At 55.8% G+C, this 20,765-nt stretch overlaps 1 protein-coding gene across 5 annotated transcripts; it reads left to right on the top strand.

The window, feature by feature from the left end:
- The first annotated feature begins 7 nt into the window (after positions 1–7).
- Positions 8–18,639, top strand: MAP4K2 (mitogen-activated protein kinase kinase kinase kinase 2). Of its 5 annotated transcripts, none has more exons than XM_039471215.2 (32): positions 8–182; positions 301–358; positions 592–682; positions 763–827; positions 1,122–1,177; positions 1,487–1,534; positions 1,621–1,663; positions 2,033–2,105; positions 2,187–2,318; positions 2,392–2,454; positions 2,828–2,909; positions 3,001–3,108; positions 3,682–3,760; positions 3,893–3,951; positions 4,535–4,578; positions 5,267–5,305; positions 5,397–5,430; positions 5,551–5,656; positions 5,763–5,827; positions 5,911–5,952; positions 6,037–6,121; positions 6,223–6,302; positions 6,384–6,444; positions 6,548–6,665; positions 11,752–11,810; positions 11,898–12,001; positions 12,087–12,264; positions 13,979–14,047; positions 14,155–14,241; positions 14,465–14,535; positions 14,637–14,692; positions 14,798–18,639. In XM_039471215.2, exons 1-32 carry the CDS (start codon positions 87–89, stop codon positions 14,883–14,885), a joined length of 2,439 nt encoding a protein of 812 aa, XP_039327149.1. In that variant the 5' UTR covers positions 8–86; the 3' UTR covers positions 14,886–18,639. The 5 variants fall into 5 exon arrangements, with proteins under 5 accessions (XP_039327149.1, XP_039327146.1, XP_039327145.1 ...); XM_039471213.2 differs by having other exon boundaries at positions 9–182; positions 5,739–5,827; XM_039471212.2 differs by having other exon boundaries at positions 5,397–5,656.
- Positions 18,640–20,765: the final 2,126 nt, after the last annotated feature.

Raw genomic sequence — 20,765 nt, 5'->3', positions numbered from 1 at the left:
GGCGCCCGCCCCGCCCCGCCCCGCGCCGCCCGCGCCGGCTCCGCAGCTCGCGCCTGCCCGCCTGCCGGCCCGCCCGGCGCCGGGCCATGGCGCTGCTGCGGGATGTGTCGCTGCAGGACCCGCGGGACCGCTTCGAGCTGCTGCAGCGCGTGGGGGCCGGGACCTATGGCGACGTCTACAAGGTGCGCCGGGCGACGGGACGGGCGGGAGAGCCGGGAGAAGGGTGCCAGCCCCGCACCCCGCGGCGGGATCCAGCCCCCGGCCCCGCCCCCCAGCCCACCTCACCCTCCGCCCCTGCAGGCCCGCGACACGGTTACGTCTGAACTGGCCGCCGTGAAGATAGTCAAGCTAGACCCAGGTGAGGGACCGGGCTGGGCCTCTGCGCCAGAGGGAGGGCAGAGCGCCCGCGGGCGGGAGGTGCGGGCGGAGGGTTGACGTTTCGAAGACCTCTGAGAGGCATGCCCCAGGAGGTGCTATCGCCTGGCACCTGCCTGGCCCGGAGGGAGGCACTCTGTGCCCATTTTGCAGATGGGGGTACTGAGTCAGGGCAACCCCAGCGTACCCCCCCCCATGATACTTTGTGCTTCCCAGGAGACGACATCAGCTCCCTCCAGCAGGAAATCACCATTCTGCGTGAGTGCCGCCACCCCAATGTGGTGGCCTACATTGGCAGCTACCTCAGGTGAGGCTGCCTTATCCTCCTGGCCCCAGGCAGCCCCCATATGACCGGCCGTGTGCCCACCCCAGCTCTCTGTCCCCCAGGAATGACCGTTTGTGGATCTGCATGGAGTTCTGTGGAGGGGGCTCCCTGCAGGAGATTTACCATGGTGAGGCCAGGGCTCCAGGCCGGAGCCGGCCCCAGCTTTCCCCCACCCCCACCCGACTGGGGTGGCCGAGGGGACTCAGGGCCCTGGACTTGGGCTCCTCTCCGCTTCTGCCTATGTGACCTTGAGAGAAGTGCTGTCCATCTCTGGGTTCAGTATCCTAGACTGAACTGGGAGGGAACGTGGCCAATGCTGCTTTCACTTAACAGTGCCTGCTGCTTTTCCCACACAGGGTAGCCCAGGAGGGTGGGCATGGCCCCCAGGCCCCCCAGGCCAGCCTCTCCCTTTCCCTTTCAGCCACTGGGCCCCTGGAGGAGCGGCAGATTGCCTACGTCTGCCGAGAGGCACTGAAGGTAGCTGGGCCTGTGAGGTGCCTATACCTCCGGTCCCCAGAAGCTGTGGGCCCGGAGCCCAGATGACCAGCAGCGAGGCGGGTGGAGGGCCTCGGGTGGGGCTGGCCTGAGGGGCTGTAGGTCCTGGGGGAAAGGGGCCCCAGCCCTGTTGCCGGAAGCAGCCCATTTCCCTCTTGGCTCAGTCACTTCCTGTTTGGGGAGAGGGGAGGAAGAAGCAGCGTGGGTGGGGGGCCCCAGTCCTGAGAGGGGGTTCAGGGAAGGTGGGACAGTGCTGGGTGGCTGCTCTCAGGGACTCCTGTTTGTCCCCAGGGGCTCCACCACCTGCATTCTCAGGGGAAGATCCACAGAGACATCAAGGTAAGCATCTGGCCGAGGGCATCCTGGGTGGGAGGCGGAGGCCCTCGGGAGCACCAGACGGGATTCTCTCTCCTCCATTCCCACAGGGAGCCAACCTTCTCCTCACTCTCCAGGGAGATGTCAAGCTGGGTCAGTACCCTGGGGACACAATCAGGGTGAGGGTTCTGTGGACCCTTCTTGGCTACCCTGGACTCAGGTGTTGGGTGTCACTGGGCCAGTCACTTTGCCACTTGAGTCTCAGTTTCCCTGCTTAGAAGATGGAACGGTACTCCCTCCCTGCTGGAAAATGGATGAGGTTGGGTCTACACGGAGTTGACATGGGATCAGGCACTCCGTCCGGGCTAGAGGGTGGTTGCCTCCTCTCAGGAGAGGAGAATGGCCTTGCCTAGGGCCTGCAGCAGCTGTGGCTGAGCGGGGCCACCTGCCCATCTGAGCCCCGGGCGTGGGAGGGAGAGTGGCAGCCAGATGGCCGGTGAGAGTGGCTGTTTCTCCCCACAGCTGACTTTGGGGTGTCAGGTGAGCTGACAGCGTCTGTGGCCAAGAGGAGGTCTTTCATTGGGACTCCCTACTGGTGAGGCTGTGCCCTGGGGCAGAGGGGCAGGGGCTACAGCAGAGAGGCACCCGGCCATCCCATCTGTGACCCCACCTCTAGGATGGCTCCGGAGGTGGCTGCCGTGGAGCGCAAAGGTGGCTACAACGAGCTGTGTGATGTCTGGGCCCTGGGCATCACCGCCATTGAACTGGGCGAGCTGCAGCCCCCTCTGTTCCACCTGCACCCCATGAGGTCAGCCCAACACTTGCCCCTCACCTGACCCTTGACCTGCGGCCCATGGCCCCTGACCTCGCGCCCTCCGCAGGGCCCTGATGCTCATGTCGAAGAGCAGCTTCCAGCCGCCCAAACTGAGAGATAAGGCTCGCTGGTAAGGGCCATACCCTGCTCCAGGGCCCCTTTTTCTGCCAGCCCCATAGTGGACAGGGAGCCTCTGCCAACTCCTGGTGGGCAGCCCCAAGAGCGCTATCCTCTCTGGGCCACTATAGACCATCTGAGTGAGGCCTCTGGCCCTCCTGTGGGCTGAAGACCCAGCGTGGTCAGGAAAGAAGGGTGGTGGGTTGGTGGAGGAGCAGCCATGTCATGAGGCAGCATTGCTCGGCCAGTGGCCCTTGGCGTCAGCTGGCTCCTTCCTGGGTAGGCCCAGCAGACGACTCTGGAGGGGTGGTGGGGCAGCTGGCAGGACACCCTCCATGAGGGCTAACCTGGATCTGGGGCTGGGGGGCGGTTCTTGTGCCCACTAGGACCCAGAATTTCCACCACTTCCTCAAGCTGGCCCTGACCAAAAATCCCAAGAAGAGGCCTACAGCAGAGAAGCTCCTGCAGGTGGGAGGCAGGGGCTGCGTGAGGGCGCAGTGCTCAAAAGCAGGGCCCTGGATCAGGGGCCAACCTGATCACCCCCTCCCCCACTTTCCAGCACCCGTTCACAACCCAGCAGCTCCCTCGGGCCCTCCTCACACAGCTGCTGGACAAAGCCAGTGACCCTCATCTGGGGACACCCTCCCCTGAGGACTGTGAGCTAGAGGTAGGCGAGGGGGACTGGGAGGTAAGTCTTGGGCTGATCTGGTTAGAAGGAGCCCAAGGGTGATGTTGGTGGAGGTCCCTTTAACTGATGCCATTCCAGCTCAGGGAGCTGGCCTTGGTTGAGCCTCCCATTAGGAGTTTCTGCCATGCTGAGTCTTGCTCCCTATACCTCCCCCTTGATCGGTCCCTGCCCTTGAGCCCCTGCTCATCATGACCATGACTGTGCCGTTTTCTTGCTTTGTGTGTGATCTTTGGCACCTCTCTGTGCGGGTTCTCTCATCTGTGAAGTGGGGTTCCATTTTATTTTACAGTAGTCCCTGAGGGATATCGTGAAAGCAGAATGCGTTGGTGCGTGTGAAGCTCCTCCAGCGGCCCTGGTGTGAGGCACATGCCAGGTGTGCCCGCACCATTTCTGTTGTTTCTTCTTTTTGTTTTTTTTAAAGACCGGGTTTTGCCGTGTTGGTCAGGCTGGTCTTGAACTTCCGACCTCAGGTGATCTGCCCGCCTTGGCCTCCAAAGTGCTTGGATTATAGGTGTAAGCCACCACACCCGGCCCGTTTCTGTTCTTTCTTAGACCTACGACATGTTTCCAGACACCATTCACTCCCGGGGGCAGCATGGCCAAGCCGAGAGGACCCCGTCGGAGATCCAGTGTGAGTCTGCAGCAGGGGCTGTGCGTGTGCAGATTTTTGGGGGGGGCGCTGTGTGTGTACAGATTTGGTATGAGAGTAGGGCTCCATCCTAAGATTCCAGTCACTTAACCCCTGTCCTCTGGACCCCCCCAGTTCACCAGGTGAAATTTGGCGCCCCACGCAGGAAGGAAACCGACCCACTGAATGAGCCGGTGAGTGGGCAGGCCATGAGGGGAAGGTGGTGCCCAGGAGTAGGGCAGGGAGGTCGGATGGAGGCCAAGCAGCTCAAATCAAGGGAGCTTTGAAGCTAGGGGGCCTTGGGCCTTGGGCTTTGGACTGTCCAAGCAGGCTTGTCTTACCCAGGGACCCGGAGGCTGGGGGCTCCTTCCTGGGCCAAGTTCTTTTAGGTGGCTGGCTGGAAGGTAGCACAGAGACCCTTCCTTTCCCACAAGGAGGCCGTTGTGTGTCTGAGCCCCCACACTATCCTGCTCAGCCTTGTTTCCCCACCTGTGTGTCCCTGGTGGTCTGACTCACCATCTCTGCCCTCAGAGGCTCTGTCCCCGCCTCTCCTCACCCCCCAGCCTGTCTCTTCCTCCCTCACTGTCTCTGCACTTTCTTTCACAGTCTCTTGGGCTCTGCCTCCCACCGTCTGTCTCTTTCGTCTCCTTCGTGTTTCCATCTCGCTTTCCCTGTCTGTCTGTCTGTCTGTCTTTTTCTCCTGAATCTCTTGACCACCCTCTCACATTGCCTCTGTCTCTGCTTCTCTCCTGGTCTCTCTGCCTCGGTTTCCCCCAGTGGGAGGAAGAGTGGACACTATTGGGAAAGGAAGAGCTGAGTGGGTGAGTAGGGGTGGGGAAGTTGCGGGGGCGGCTGGGGTGGCAGAAACCCTGACCTCTGACCGGGCACAGTGGCTCATGGCTATAATCCAAGCAGTTTGGGAGGCTGAGATGGGTGGATCACCTGAGGTCAGGAGTTTGAGACCAGCTTGGCCAATATGGTGAAACCCCATCTCTACTAAAAATACAAAAATTAGGTGGGGCCTGTAATCCCAACAGTTTAGGAAGCTGAGGCAGGAGGATCACAAGGTCAGGAGTTCGAGATCAACTTGGCCAACATGGTGAAACCCCATCTCTACTAAAAATACAAAAAATTAGGCGTGGTGGCTCACGCCTGTAATTCCAGCTACTTGGAAAGCTGAGTCAGGAGAATCACTTGAACTCAAGAGGCAGAGTGCATGAGCTGAGATCGCACCAGTGCACTCCAGCCTAGGCAACAGAGCGAGACTCCATCTCAAAAATAAATGAATAAATAAAAATACAAAAATTAGCTGGGCATGGTGGCCAACGCCTGTAGAATCCCAGCTACTCGAGAGGCTGAGGCAGGAGAATTGCTTGAACCTGGGAGGCGGAGGTTGCAGTGAGCCGAGATTGCACCATTGCACTGCAGCCTGGGCAACGAGAGCAAAACTCCATTTCTAGAAAAAAAGAAAATAAGGCTTACCTCTGACCCTTCTGCCCCACTGCCCAGGAGCCTGCTGCAGTCGGTCCAGGAGGCCCTGGAGGAAAGGTGAGGGGCTTGGGCCTGGTGGAGGGGCAAAAGGCAGGCAGCCTCAGCGATAGTCACACTTCACGCCTCATGCCTTGTCTCCCTCCCCCAGGAGCCTGACCATCCGGTCAGTCTCAGAATTCCAGGTGCCACATGGAGAGAGGCTGGAGCTGGGATCCAGGCCGTTGCAGAGGGTGCGACTGGAGTGGGATGCGGTCACAGGACAACCTGCTAACGGCCAGACCGTGCCCTGCCCCTCCTGCCAGGAGCTGGACTCCCCAGACGATGCCATGGGAACCATCAAGCGAGCCCCATTCCTGGGGCCACTGCCCCCTGAGCCTCCAGCTGAGGAGCCTCTGTCTAGTCCCCAAGGTGAGTCCCAGGCTTGGGAGGTCAAGAAGCCGGCCTAGAGTAGGGGCTGCAGCAGAAAATCACAGCACACCTGTGCCCGCAGGAACCTTGCCCCCACCTCCTCCAGGCCCCAACAGTCCCCCACTGCTGCCCACGGCCTGGGCAACCATGAAGCAGCGGGAAGATCCTGAGGTGAGGGGGTACTAAGGGGCATGGGGAGACGGGTGGCTACGGCTGTCACATCAGCCCTGACTCCCTCTCTCCCTCTCTCCCAGAGGTCGTCCTGCCACGGGCTCCCCCCAACGCCCAAGGTGCACGTAAGTGCCCCCAGCCCTGCAGTCCCACAGCCCTGCCACCCCCTGCCCCTGCACCCCCTTACCAGCCTCCTGACTCCTCCACAGATGGGCGCCTGCTTCTCCAAAGTCTTCAACGGCTGCCCCCTGCGGATCCACGCTGCTGTCACCTGGATTCACCCTGTGACTCGGGGTAGGCTGGGACAGGGAGGAGGCAGGAACCCTGGGAACCCTTCAGCTTGGGTGGGGCGGGCAGGGCATGTCTGACCTCTGACCCCGTGCCCAAACCCACAGACCAGTTCCTGGTGGTGGGGGCCGAGGAAGGCATCTACACTCTCAACCTGCATGAACTGCATGAGGATACGCTGGAGAAGGTGAGACCCACCTGGCGTCGGGGGAGGCGGAGGCCTTGGGAGGCCTGGGGTGCTGACTGCCTGTCCCTCTGTCGCCTCCAGCTGATTTCACACCGCTGCTCCTGGCTCTACTGCGTGAACAATGTGCTGCTGTCACTCTCAGGTACAAGGTTGGACGGGCAGGGAGGTGGGGCCCGAAGGGGCTCCAGCACCTCAGCATCCTGCCCACCAACGCCCCAGGCCCCGGCGTCTCCCCTTCTCTGCAGGGAAGTCCACGCACATCTGGGCCCATGACCTCCCAGGCCTGTTTGAGCAGCGGAGACTACAGCAACAGGCTCCCCTTTCCATCCCTACCAACCGCCTCACCCAGCGCATCATCCCCAGGTCAGGAACCCTGGGAGTGCGGGGAGGAAGCGGCAAAGGGGCAGGGAGGGGCTGGAACACGGCCTTGCCAGTTCCTGGGATTGGGGCGATCTTAGACATGTCACTTCGCTTCTCCGAGCCCCCGTCTCCTCCTCTGTCAGTTCAATTGATAACCTTCCCACTCCCTCCTTCCTGCTGGTCGGGAGGCAAGGAGGAGACAGTGTATGTGAAAGGGCTTTCCAGGTTGTGGGAGCTGCAGTTGTTCAGATGTGGGGCTTGACAGTTACGCAGACATTTACTGAGCACTTGTGTTACTGGCCCCCATGCTGGGCTTCGGGACATGGAGAATCCCATGAGTCCTTGCTTTCAAGAAATGGGGGAGATGCGGGTGTGGTGGCTCATGCCTGTAATCCCAATCCTGCAGTCTGAGACAGGACTGTTTGAGGCCACGTGCTTGAGATCAGCCTGAAAACATAGGGAGATCTTGTCACTACAAAAAAAGTCAAAACATTAGCTGAGCATGGTGGCCCCAGGCACAGTGCTCTGTGCCGGTGGTCCCAGCTACTCAGGAGACTGAGACTGAGGTGTGAGGATTGCTTGAGCCCAGGAGGTTGAGGTTGAAGTGAACTGTGATGGCACCACTGCACTGAAGCCTGGGCAGCAGAGCCAGACCCTGTCTCATAAAGAAAAAGAGGCTGGGCACAGTGGCTCATGCCTATAATCACAGCACTTTGGGAGTCTGAGGCGGGTGGATCACCTGAGGTTGGGAGTTCGAGACCAGTCTGACCAACAGAGAGAAACCCTGTCTCTACTAAAAATACAAAAAATTAGCAGAATGTGGTAGTGCATGCCTGTAATCCCAGCTACTCAGGAGGCCGAGACAGGAGAATCCCTTGAACCCAGGAGGCAGAGGTTGCAGTGACCCTAGATCACGCCATTGCACTCCAACCTGGCAGCCTGGGCAACAAGAACAAAACTCCGTCTCAAAAAAAGAAAAAAAAGAAAGAGAAATGTGGACAGTTAGCACCTGGCATTGAGGTCCAATTAGAAGGAGAGCTGGGAGCAGGTGGAGAGGCTTTAGAGCAACTGGGCAAGCTCAGCAGGTTTGAAAGTGTCAGAGTTTCTAGGCAGAGAGGTAGGGAATGGCATTCCAGGTAGGTGGAAGAGTGGGTATGTGTTGGTATCTGCTGGGACAGAGCAGCCTGGTGAACTGGGGAGCTCTAAGAGTTTGCCTGGGGTCTGGGCACAGTGGCTCACACCTGTAATCCCAGCAATTTGTGGGGAGGCCTAGACGAGCGGATCAGGAGTTCGAGACCAGCCTGACTAACATGATGAAACCCTGTCTCTACTAAAAATATAACAATTAGCTGGGCATGGTGGCACAGGCCTGTAATCCCTGCTACTTGGGAGGCTGAGGCAGGAGAATTGCTTGAACCCAGGAGGCAGAAGCCGAGATTGCGTCACTGCAGAGTTCGCCTGAGGGAGAAGGCGGGGCAGCCCAGGAGGAAGCTGAGCGGTGCGCTGGTGCAGAGCCCTGCCTTCCTGCCTTTGATGCTGGCCCAGGATTTTAAAGGGACCCCTGTGTATGTTGATCAGAATTCTTTCCGGCTTTTTTTTTTTGAGACAGAGTCTTGCTCTGTCACCCAAGCTGTAGTACAGTGGTGCAGTCTTGGCTCACTGCAACCTCCGCCTCCTCCCAGGTTCAAGCAATTCTCCTGCCTCAGCCTCCCGAGGTGCTGGGATTACAGGCGTGTGCCACCACACCTGGCTAATTTCTGTATTTATAGTAGAGACGGGGTTTCTCCATGTTGGCCAGGCTGGTCTCAAACTGACTTCAAGTGGTCTGCCTGCCTCAGCCTCCCAAAGTGCTGGGATCACAGGGATGAGCCGCCACGCCTGGCTGGATTCTTTCCCTGGTAGGTGATCCAACTCACTAGCTTAGACACAAAAGGGAATTTAATGACTCATGGAACTGAAAATCCAGGATCAGGGTTTGCTTCAGGCCCAGCCGTGTCCGGGCTTCGGTGGCGGCACAGGTGCCTATCTGCGTCTCCTGGTTCTGCTTTTCTCTTGCTGTCTTCATTCTCACCGCAGACTGTGGTTTTCAGCAGGGGCGTCACGAAAGGCCTTGCTGAAAAAGTGTTGTTTTGAGCAAAGGCTTAGAGGAGGTGATGGCACAAGCCCTGTGGACACCTGTGGAAGGGGATCCCTGCCAAGGGGATGGCCCATACAAAGGCCTAGTGGCAGGAGTGGGCCTGGCCTGTTTAAGGAACAACAGGGAAGTCAGTGCGGCCAGAACGAGGGAGAGGGAGATGATCAGGGAGGGCCCTGTGGCCACAGCGCAGCCTTGACTCAGGGCAGCCTGGGGCCACTCTAGAGGAGTGATGTGGGCTGAGACCTTCAGGAGCTCCCTCAGACTGCTGTGTTGAGAGTGGAGTGAAGAGGCTAGGCACGGGATCTCATGCCTGTAATCCCAGCATGTTGGGTGGATCATGAGGTCAGGAGAGCAAGACCATTCTGGCCAACATGGTGAAACCCGTCTCTACTAAAAATACAAAAAAAAAAAAAAAAAAAAAAAAAAAAAAAAAAAGCTGGGCGTGGCTGCATGTGCCTGTAATAGCAGCTACTTGGGAGGCTGAGGTAGGAGAATCACTTGAACCCAGGAGGCGGAGGCTGCAGTGAGCCGAGATCATGCCACTGCACTCCAGTCTGGCAACAGAGCAAGACTCCAACTCAAGAAAAAAGAAAAAAAGAGAGAGATACTGCAGGAGGTGGTGGTGGTTTTCGCCAGGGTAGCAGTGATGGAGGTGAAAAATGGGTCAGAGGCCAGGTATGATGGCTCTTGCCTGTAATCCCAGCACTTTGGGAGGCCGAAGCGAGCAGATCACTTGAGCCCAGGAGTTTGAGACCAGCCTGGCAACATAGAGATCTCCCCAGTCTTTACAAAAAAATACCAAAATTAACCTGGTGTGGTGGCATGCCTGTGGTCCCAGCTACTCGGGAGGCTGAGGTGAGAGGATCCCTTGAGCCTGGGAGGCAGAGGTTGCAGTAAGCCGAGATCACACCACTACACTCCAGCCTGGGTGACGGAGTGAGATCCTATCTCAGAAAAAAAAAAAAAGGCTAGGCACAGTGGCTGGTGGCTCATGCCTGTAGTCCCGGCACTTTAGGAGGCCGAGGTGGGTGGATCACCTGAGGTCAGGAGTTCAAGACAACATGGTGAAACCCTGTCTCTACTAAAAATACAAAAATTAGCCAGGCATGGCAGTGGGTGCCTGTAGTCCCAGCTACTTGAGAGGCTGAGGCAGGAGAATCGTTTGAACCTGGGAGGCGGAGGTTGCAATGAGCCGAGATGGTGCCACTGCACTCTAGCCTGGGTGACAGAACAAGACTCTATCTCAAAAAAAAAAAAAAAAAAAAAAAAAAAAAGAAAGAGGAGAAAAACAGTCAGATTGTGATTCTCTTTTGAAAGTTGAGCCAAGGCATATGGATCATGAGATCAGGAGATCGAGACCATCCTGGTTAACAGGATGAAACCCCGTCTCTGCTACAAATACAAAAAAAAAGGAAGTCGAGTCAGGATTTCCTGATGGAAGAGAAAGAGGAGTCAAGGATGGTTCCAAGGTTTTTGGCCTGGGCATCAGGAAGGATGGAGCTGTCATCAGCTGGAGGTGGAGCAGTTTCAGGGGGAGCCAAATTCAGTTTTGTTTCATGAAGATGCTTATTAGACGTGCAGGTGGGACCTGCGTCAGTCCGTGGCTGGGTGGGGCTGGGCTGTGAAGAGAGGGTCCCTAGGCTGTGGCTCCGACATTGTCATGACCATGGGTGGTGTCGGAAGCAGTGGAGCCGGGGCAGAGGGCAGGGGAGGCCAGGCCAGTGGCTGCGACAGCTGGCGAGCTGGGGGTGGGGCACCTTCCTGCAGTGTGCTCACTCCAGGACCACATCTGGAGCCCTGTGGCCTTGGGGCTTCCTGAGCTCAGTCCCCAACTGAGCCTCTGCTTTGGCCCAGGACCTACAGGAAACAGGCCCATCAGAGCCCGCACAGGTCACAGGCAGCTTTGAGCCTGTGTTTGGGAAATGGCAGAGGTACAGTGAGCACTTTGAATGCAAATAACAGAGAACTAGAGTTGTTTGGAGAAAAAACAAATACAAAATACATACCTCTGTCCCGTCCAAAGACCAGCTGAGGAGCAGAGTGGGAGGAATGTGGGGGAGATGGAGGGACAAGGACCAGGGACAGTGCGAGACAGACATTGGCTTCCTCCACGTCCTGGCAGAAGGTGCACACAGGACCCAAGCCGCTGGGTGGAGGTGGCAGGGCTGCTGACATGAAGCCCCGTTCCTCAGAGGAAGAAACAGGCTCAGAGGGTCCCCTGGAGGGCGAGGGGACACCCAGTGACCAAGGCAAGGGCCCATCTGATGACTGTCCCTTACTACTTCTCCCCTGGCAACAAGGTGAGCCACTGCCTGGCCCCACAGGGCTCAGCTGGAGAAGCAGAGGGCAGGGCATTGGCCTTTTGAAGCCCATTAACCGCCCAGGGCCTGTTTTCCTGTCTGTGAAATGGGCCGTGGGCACTCCCTGCAGCCCCGTGGGGCTGGAGCCTGCCTTCTCTCCGACCCCTTCATACGCTCATTTCTTCATTTCTTTATACCCTGCCTTCACCTGACAAAGACTTTCAGTGACTCAAAATAGGTGGAAAGTTCTCATATGGGACGGCAGGGCCTCGCTCTCTGTGAGCACACACAATTCCCAGCACAATGAGAGCGCCTCCCCTGTACAGGTTTCAGGAGTGGGTTTCCTCAATCTACAGATGAGGAAACTGAGGCATGAAGAGGTTAAGTGGCTTGCCTAAAGTTGCACAGAGCTAGAAGCAATTCTGAGACCCAAACCCCTGTCCTGAGGGAGACACTTCCGGCTGCAAGGCTGGGGCACTGGCTTCAGATCCTCCACCCTTTCCAGCTGCTCTTGGGGCAGGTTACTTTGTCTCTCCTGAGAATCAGTCCCTTACTTGTAAAGAGGGAAGATGATAGTGTCCTTCTTAGGGCTCTGCAGGGGCCTTGCCTGTGGATGGCACCCTGGACAATGCCTTGGTTGTTACCCCTACAGGCGCTTTGCTCTGTCCACCAAGATTCCTGACACCAAAGGCTGCTTGCAGTGTCGTGTGGGTAAGAAATGGGATGGGCAGGTGGGGTGGGGCCTAGTGGGGGGCAGCGCAGGCCCAGCCCGGTGCCCACTGCCTGCTCCCCTGCTAGTGCGGAACCCCTACACGGGCGCCACCTTCCTGCTGGCCGCCCTGCCTGCCAGCCTGCTCCTGCTGCAGTGGTATGAGCCGCTGCAGAAGTTCCTGCTGCTGAAGGTGAGTGGCGGTGCGGGGAGGCCCAGGGCACCCTCGGAGCTCTGCAGGGAGAAGTGGAGACTTGAGCATCTCTGCTGCCCCCCAGAACTTCTCCAGCCCCCTGCCCAGCCCGGCTGGGATGCTGGAGCCCCTGGTGCTGGATGGGAAGGAGCTGCCGCAGGTGTGTGTGGGGGCTGAGGGACCTGAGGGGCCCGGCTGCCGAGTCCTGTTCCATGTCCTGCCCCTGGAGGCTGGGCTGACGCCTGACATCCTCGTCCCACCTGGTGAGCAGGAGGGCCAGGCTGGTGGGGGTGGATGTGCTTGCATGAGGGACCGGGGAAGGAGGCAGGGAGGGAGGACTGAGGCTCCCAGACTAGGGTCCCCACAGCTGATGGCACCACAGAGACCTTGAGGGCTGCCATGTGGGGGTGGGGCCCCCCAGCCTCCCTTCATCAAGCTTCACCTGCGCTTCCATAAAAGGGTTCATTAGACCACAGGGCTTGGCAGCTAAGAAAATCCTGGCCAGGCTGGACATGGTGGCTCACGCCTGTCATCCCAGCACTTTGGGAGGCCAGGGAGAGAGGGGGGCTTGAGCTCATGAGTTGGAGACCAGCCTGGACAACATGGAGAGACCCTGACTCTACAAAAAATTTTAAAAATGTGCTGGGCACATTGGTGCACACCTGTGGTCCCATCTCCTTGGTCTGAGGTAGGAGGATCACTTGAGCCCGGGAGGCAGAGGCTGCAGTGCCAGTGCACTCTAGCCTGGGTGACAGAGTGTCTCAAAAAAAAAAAACAGGGCCGGTCATGGTGGCTCATGCCTGTAATCCCAGCGCTTTGGGAGGCCGAGGTGGGCGGATCACCTGAGGTAGGGAGTTCGAGACCAGCCTGGCCAACATAGAGAAACACCATCTCAAAAAATAAACAAAAAACCTGGTCACTATTGCTTTGGGCAGCAGGGAAGGGTCAGATCTGGCAAGGCAGGGCCTGGGGCCCCCATTCTGAGCCAAGAAGCAGGACTCTAGGTGTTGTGGCAGCTCAGGGCAATAGTGGGTAGCAATGGGTAAGGGAGCTGGGAGGGTGCATGTGGATAAGGCACCTACTGCCAGGTCCTGAGCCAGGGGTCTCACACACAGGGTTTTATTCTTAATTTTTTTTGAGACAGAGTCTTGGTCTGTTGCTCAGGCTAGAGTGCAATGGCACGATATTGGCTCACTGCAACCTTCGCCTTCCAGGTTCAAGGGATTTTCCTTCCTCAGCCTCCTGAGTAGCTGGGACTATAGGCATGTGCCACCATGCCCAGCTAATTTTTTTTTTCTTTTATTTACCCTGTGGGACAAAAGAAAAAAAAATTATTATTATTTTTTTAAAGATGGGGTTTCACCATGATGGCCAGGCTGGTCTTGAACTCCTGACCTCAGGTGATCCACCCACCTCGGCCTCCCAAAATGCTAGGATTACAGGTGTGAGCCACCACGCCCAGCCAGAAAATTTTTATATTATTAGTAGAGACAGGGTTTCACCCTGTTGGCCAGGCTGGTCTCAAATGCCTGCCCTCAGGTGATCTGTCCACTTTGGCCTCCCACAGGGCTGGGATTGCAGGCATGAGCCACCTCGCCCGGCCCAAGATTTTATTCTTAATCCTCACGGTAGCCCCTCTAGGCAGTGCCATCTTGCCTGTGTTATGAGGAAACGGAGGCTCTGAGAGCTAAAGTGACTTGTTCCAGGTCACACAGTGACTGGGTCCTGAGGCCTGGTCCCCCAAAATCTGGAGCCCTCCTGTGGTTCCCTGTGACTCCCCCCACTCCCCATGAGCCCCAGGACAGGTCATGCATCCTCTCAGAGCCTCAGTTTCCAGCCCGGGAGTGAGACGAGGTTTCCCAGCCGCACAGGGCTATTGTGAGACTGACGTGCCCGCATGGCCAGGAGCTGTCTATAGCCTGTCCCTCATGTCCTCTTGGGGCTCAGCCAGGCCATGTCTGTCTTCTCTGCCTGCAGAGGGGATCCCAGGCTCGGCCCAGCAGGTGATCCAGGTGGACAGGGACACGGTCCTAGTCAGCTTTGAACGTGAGTGCCCTGGGGGCAGGGGAGGATGGAGGTGAGGGGACCGTGTGGCTCTGCCTTCCCAGAAGGAAGCCACCCCATCCCCACCCACCAGTCCCCTCCCTGTGCAGGCTGCGTGAGGATTGTCAACATGCAGGGCGAGCCCACGGCCACACTGGCGCCTGAGCTGACCTTTGACTTCCCCATCGAGACTGTGGGTGAGTGAGCCAGAGGTGGTGTGCGGGCCTTTTGGCCTGGACCACGTTGTGGCTCAGGGGCCTGGGCCTGGCGGTGGGACGAGGAGGCAGATCCCCCAGCCCCTTTCCTGAGCCATCCTGGTCACCTGAGGTCTGTGAAGACCGCTGTGGCCCAGACCCAGGCCCAGGAGTGGCTGGGGGGATCCAGGACGGGTGCAGGGCTGATGGTGGCCTGGCCCTGTAGTGTGCCTGCAGGACAGCGTGTTGGCCTTCTGGAGCCATGGGATGCAAGGCCGCAGCCTGGACACCAATGAGGTGAGTGGGGCCAGGGACCTGGCTGTCCCCTGCCTTGTGGTCCCCACTTCTTTGGAAAGGACCTGTTGGAGTGCCCTCAGTGCCCCCCACCATCTTCCCAGGTGACCCAGGAGATCACAGATGAAACGAGGATCTTCCGAGTGCTTGGGGCCCACAGGTAGGCAGTGGCACCCCAGCCTCCCCTTCAGATGCCCCTGAGGCCAGAGAAGGGGCTGATGTGCCAAGCGTCTCCCGCCCTGCCCCCTACTCCTCTCTCCTCCAGAGACATCATCCTGGAGAGCATTCCCACTGACAACCCAGGGGCGCACAGCAACCTCTACATCCTCACAGGCCACCAGAGCACCTACTGAGAGCGGCGGGCCTGGCCAGGGGCTCCCCACCCCATGCCTTAGCTGCAGGCCCTTTTGAGCAAAGGGGCCCATCCCAGACCAGAGACGCCCAGGCCCCAGCCCTGCTGGGGCTGAAGGGCAGAATCAATCCTGAGAAATGTTTCAGGCCTGGGGAGGGAGGGGAGCCACCCCCACGCCTCTGCAATAACTGGACCAGGGGGAGCTGCTGTCACTCCCCGTTCCCTGAGGCAGCCCAGTCCCTAGTGCCCAAGGCAGGGGCCCTGGGCCATCCATTCCATTTTGTTCCACATTTCCTTTCTACTCTTTCTGCCAAGAGCCTGCCCCTGCATCTCTCCTGGGGAACATGGTATTTAAGAGAGAACTATATTGGTATTAAAGCTGGTTCGTTTTACTCCTCTGGTCCCTCCAGGTCGGGGGAGTGAACCCACCTCCTCACCCACCTCCTCTCCCACCTCCTTCCCTCCCTTTCTGTGGGCACCTCAGAAGGGCAGGGCCCCTGGGGTTTTGGGGAAGCCAGGTAAGGTGACAGGAGGCCATGGTTCCCAGCAGCCATCCCAGGGACACTGTGCCTTCCCTGTACCCTTGCTCAGAACTGACCACCCTCTGCTTTGTCGTTAGGGGCCTCCGCTGTAGTTTGGCACCCCAAGGACTCATGCAGATGGGGGGCACCAACAAAGGGACTCTAATCCAGGGCACCGTTGCCCCACCAAGGATCTCACTGGGTGGCCCCTGGAAGGGCCCAGGAGGGGCCCCTGAGGGCTGTTCCATCCAGTTCCAGGGAGCCTGCTGCCCGTGGGGGTAACCTGCATGACCTGCATCCCCCGCCTCCACCTACTGCCCAGATACTAGGCCAGGAATATCAGATGATAGCACGATCATCTGATTCAACGGGAAGGTTAGCCTGTGTCCGGGTAACAGATACTCCCGAGGGTTGCCTTAGTGCCAGGCCCTGGGATCACTACGAGAAATGGACCCACCTCTGGGCAGGGGCATCCTCCTTGCTGGAGCCTGCATCTTGGCATGGCCATCTCCTGTAGCTTGTGCTTATGCTGCCATTCTCCCAGGGTCTGTCTCCCCAAGTTCCGAACCCCAGGGTCCCCAAGGCCAAGCATCACCTGTTGCCCCAGGCACTGGCCAGCGCTCTTGCCCTGAGCCTTTGGGCAGCTGAGGCCCGGGAGGCAGGATGGGAGCAGGTTGGGGGGCGGGAAGGTGGGGGCAGGGTGGGGGCAACAGCTGGAACAAAGGCCCCATCGTCACCCCGACATTCAAGGCAGTATTAGAGGAAGAATTTTGCACCTGGCGGGCAGCAGGAAGGACTTGTGAAGTGAGTGGTGTGGTGGGCGGTGGGTAGGTGGCAGCCATGGGAGGAGGCTCAGTGACTCCCAGGGTGTCACACTGTCCTTGTCCCCTCATCTACCCTCCAGCAGAGCTCCAACTGTTCTGACTCCAGCCAGTGACTGGGAGGGTTTCTTGGCAGGAATGGGGAGCCAGCCCAGGGGAGGGAATGCATCTCTCCACAGCAGACATTCACGCCATGTTCCCGTGAGCCCCAGGGAGGGTGAGGAGCACCTTCCAAATTGGGGGTGGTGGTAACAGGAATACAAAGTGAATTCCTAACTTCTAGTTCTCCAGACTTCTTGGAGGAATGTTGGAACCCAGGTAGGGTAAGCAGGGACAGGGAGGTGAGCTCCTCCTCAGCAATGGCCGCTGACCAAACGCACCCTGGGAAGGGCTGGCTTTTCACCCACTGAGCAGCCGGCAGCAGACAGCGCCTCCTTGTGGCGGATCTTCCGGGCCCTCAGATTCGGTCTGGAAAGGGGCTTTGGGCTGCAGAATGTAAACTGCCAAAGTGGGGGCTCCTGTAAAACGTTTGCTGCCAGCAAAGGCAGGCCAAGAGCAAAGAAAGGCCAAGAAGCCAGGGACTATGCACTGAGAGACTAACACTTTATAAATTTTATTTATGTATTTTTAAATGGTAACCTTTGCCCATGGTACATATTTTTTTAAATATAGCAGAGATATAATGAAGAGTCTCCCTCTTACCCCTGTCCCCAGCCACTCTGGTCCCAGTTACTTATGAACCCTTCTAGAAGTATTTATGCGTATTTAAGCAATTTAGTATATTTTATTCTTTGCAATTTTTAATACACGTAGTCACATATTCCACATAGTGTACTAAACTTGCCCTTTAAAAATGCATCCTGGGGGGCCGGACATGGTGGCTTACACCTGTAATCCCAGCTTTGGGGAGGCCAAGGCAGGCAAATCACAAGGTCAGGAGTTTGAGACCAGCCTGGTCAACCTGGTGAAACCCCATCTCTACTAAAAATACAAAAAATTAGCTGGGCATGGTGGTGCGCAGCTGTAATCCCAGCTACTTGGGGCGGGGGAGGTGCTGAAGCAAGATAATCAATTGAACCGGGAGGCAGAGGTTGCAGTTAACCGAGATCATGCCACTGCACTCCAGCTCAGGCGATAGTTCGAGACTCCATCTCAAAAAAAAAAAAATTATGTGTATATCCTGGAGAATATGGATCTATTAAATTGTCACATGCACCCAGAAAATATATATATATTCTGGAGAGTTTTGTGTTTTGAAAAATCTCTTTTTAAAAAAATGATTTTTTACGGCTAGTGGTACTCCATTGTGTTTCCCATAACGAATGTTAATGACCTGCAGTGAGATCCCTATTGGTGGAAATTTGAGTTGATTTTACTACTTTGATATTACAAACAACGCTGCAATAAATATTCTTATGCCAGTGTCCCTCTGTACATATTCAAGCATTTCTAGAGGAAAAGTTCCTGGAAGGAGCATTACTGAGTCAGTGGTGGCTGCGTCTCTCATGGTAATAGCTGCTGTCCAGTTGCCCTCTATGAGCAGAAAACTGTGAGAGGGTCAGACTGAACATCATTCTTGAGGACAAATAGAAGGGACATGGTCCGCCCCCCCCCCCCCCCCAGGATGTTCAGGTAACTGACCTGGACCTGGAGTCGTCCTGGTGGTGACGGTCAAGGGCAGCGCTATGATGTGTGCTTCGGGCGGCGGAGGATCTGCTGTATTCCCTGTGGCATGTCCAGCACCTGCTCACTGCTGGTACACAGGAGACCCTCATGAGTACAGGAGTGGAAAGATGTGGTGAAGAGGAGTCCCTGCAGTCTGCCCTTGGAGTGGGTGAGCCACCCCACCTCGCTGAGCTTTACTTTCCATAGGTTTACCATATCCTAAGCCAACTGCAGGGCTGTTGGGAGAATCAGAACTACTGTAGTAGACATAACGCAATAACGTAGATGAATCTCAGAGGTAAATTAAAACAGTACTTTTAGGCACAGTATGATAGCATTTTACAATGCTCAAAAACAAGATGAAACCCATCTATTGCTTAGCAATACATGCACAAGATACAACTCTACTAAAAATCAAGAGAAGGAAAAGCACAAAATCCAAGATGGTGATCCCTAAGAGGAATGTGGGGTGGGATAAGGAAGGAGCCCAGGAGTTTGTAAAGGTATTGGTAATGTCTTAGCTCTCAGGTTCCGTGGTAGGTTCGTGGGTTTTTCATTTATAACTCTGTTCCTAACTCACATCAGGTGCCACACATCCTTTTGTATGTATCAAATATTATGTCATGAAATTTCGTTTGGGCATGGTGGTTAACACCTGTAGTTCCAGCACTTTGGGAACCTGAGGCAGGCAGATCACTTGAGCCCAGGAGTTCTAGACCAGTCTGGAAAACATGAGAAAACCCTGTCTCTACAAAAAAATACAAAAATTAGCTGTGCATGGTGGCACTCGCCTGCAGTCCCAGCTACTCTGGAGGCTAAGGTGGAAGATTGCTGGAGCATAGGAGTTCAAGGCTGCAGTGAGCTATGATCTTGATACTGCACTCCAGCCTGGGTGACAGAGTGAGGCCCTGTCTCAAAAGGAAAAAAAAGAAAAAAAAAATTGTAAATATTTCAAAGTAATCTCTGAAAAAAATAGAACTTGCTTGAAAAAAACCGAAAACTTAACAGGACACTCCTAGATGATGAAAACAAGTGGTGAGGAATCACTGCAGTGTCTGTCCAAGTAACTGCAGTTAACCGCCTCGCAGGTGCTGCCTTCGAGTGTGTCTTGTTGAAAGACAGCTTTATTGAGGTGTAACTGGTGTACAGTAAGCTGCATATGTTAAAAATGTGTATTTGATGACTGACATGTGTACACCTGTGAAGCCATTTCCACAGTCGAGATAACCAACATCCCCTTCACTCTGGAAAGTTTCCCCTGCCCTTGCTAAGCCCGCCCTCCTGCTCCACCTGCCTCCCCACACCAAGTAACAACTGTGCTGCTTTCTGTCACTATAGGTTAATTTGCACTTTCTAGAATGTATGTAAATAGAATCATACAGTATGTCCTTGTGTTTCATCTGGCTTCTTGCTTAGCTGAGCATAAGGATTTGTGAGTCATCTCTGTTGCATGTGTTAATAGTTTATTCCTTTTTATTGCCCAGTAGTATTCCATTGTTTGGATGCACCACGGTTTGTTTATTCACTTGCTGATGGACATCTGGACCATGTCCAGTTTTGAAGTATTACAAATAAAGCTGCTATGAACATTCATGTACCTGTCTTTGTTGGGTGTGTATATATATATGTGTATTTTTTTTTTTTTTAGACTCAGTTTTGCTCTTGTTGCCCAGGCTGGAGTGCAGTGGTGCAATCTCGGCTCACCGCAACCGCCGTCTCCCAGGTTCAAGTGATTCTCCTGCCTCAGCCTCCTCGTAGCTGGGATCACAGGCTTGCACCACCACGCCTGGCTTTTTTTTTTTTTTTTTTTTTTTGGTATTTTTAGTAGAGACAGAGTTTCTCCATGTTGTTCAGGCTGGTCTCAAACTCCAGCTCAGATGATCTGCCCACTTTGGCCTCCCAAAGTGCTGGGATTACAGGTGTGAGCCACCTTGCCCAGCCTGTTGAATATATTCTAACATTTCTTGTGGGTAAATACTTTGGAGTGGAAGGACTGAGTCATGGGTAAGTGTTTATTGATTCATCTTGAAACAGAGTCTCGCTCTGTTGCTCATGCTGGAGTGCAGTGGCCCAGTCTCAGCTCATTGCTACCTCTGCCTCCCAGGTTCAAGTGATTCTCCTGCCTCAGCCTCCCGAGTAGCTGGGATTACAGGTGTGCACCACCACGCCCAGCTAATTTTTGTATTTTTGGTAGAGATGGGGTTTCGCCATGATGGCCAGACTGGTCTCGAACTCCTGACCTCAGGTGATCTGCTCACCTTGGCCTCCCAAAGTGCTGGGATTACAGGTGTGAGCCACCCTGCCTATCCTGTTTAATTTTTAAAGAAATTGCTGGCCGGGCGCGGTGGCTCAAGCCTGTAATCCCAGCACTTTGGGAGGCCGAGGCGGGTGGATCACGAGGTCGAGAGATCGAGACCATCCCGGTCAACATGGTGAAACCCCGTCTCTACTAAAAATACCAAAAATTAGCTGGGCGTGGTGGCCCGTGCCTGTAATCCCAGCTACTCGGGAGGCTGAGGCAGGAGAATTGCCTGAATTGGAGGTTGCGGTGAGCCGAGATCGCGCCATTGCACTCCAGCCTGGGTAACAAGAGCGAAACTCTGTCTCAAAAAAAAAAAAAAAAAAAAAAAAAAAAAGAAATTGCTAAACTGTTTCCCAAAGTGGTCATACAATTTTACATTCACCCCAGCACTGTAGGAAAGTTCCAGTTCCTGTTTGACTTTAGCCATTCAAATAGGTGTGCAGTGGTGTCTCATAGCGATTTTGATTTGCATTTTCTTCATGACCAATGATGTTATGATGTTGAGCTTCTTTTTCTTTTCCTTTTTTTTTTTTTTTTTTTTTTTTTTTTCCTGAGACAGAGTTTCCCTGGAG

This window comes from Saimiri boliviensis, chromosome 6, assembly GCF_048565385.1.
Source record: "Saimiri boliviensis isolate mSaiBol1 chromosome 6, mSaiBol1.pri, whole genome shotgun sequence".
Taxonomy (NCBI): Eukaryota; Metazoa; Chordata; class Mammalia; order Primates; family Cebidae; genus Saimiri; species Saimiri boliviensis.
The sequence above is the reverse complement of the archived record's forward strand: the minus strand, read 5'-3'. Positions and strand labels throughout refer to the sequence as shown.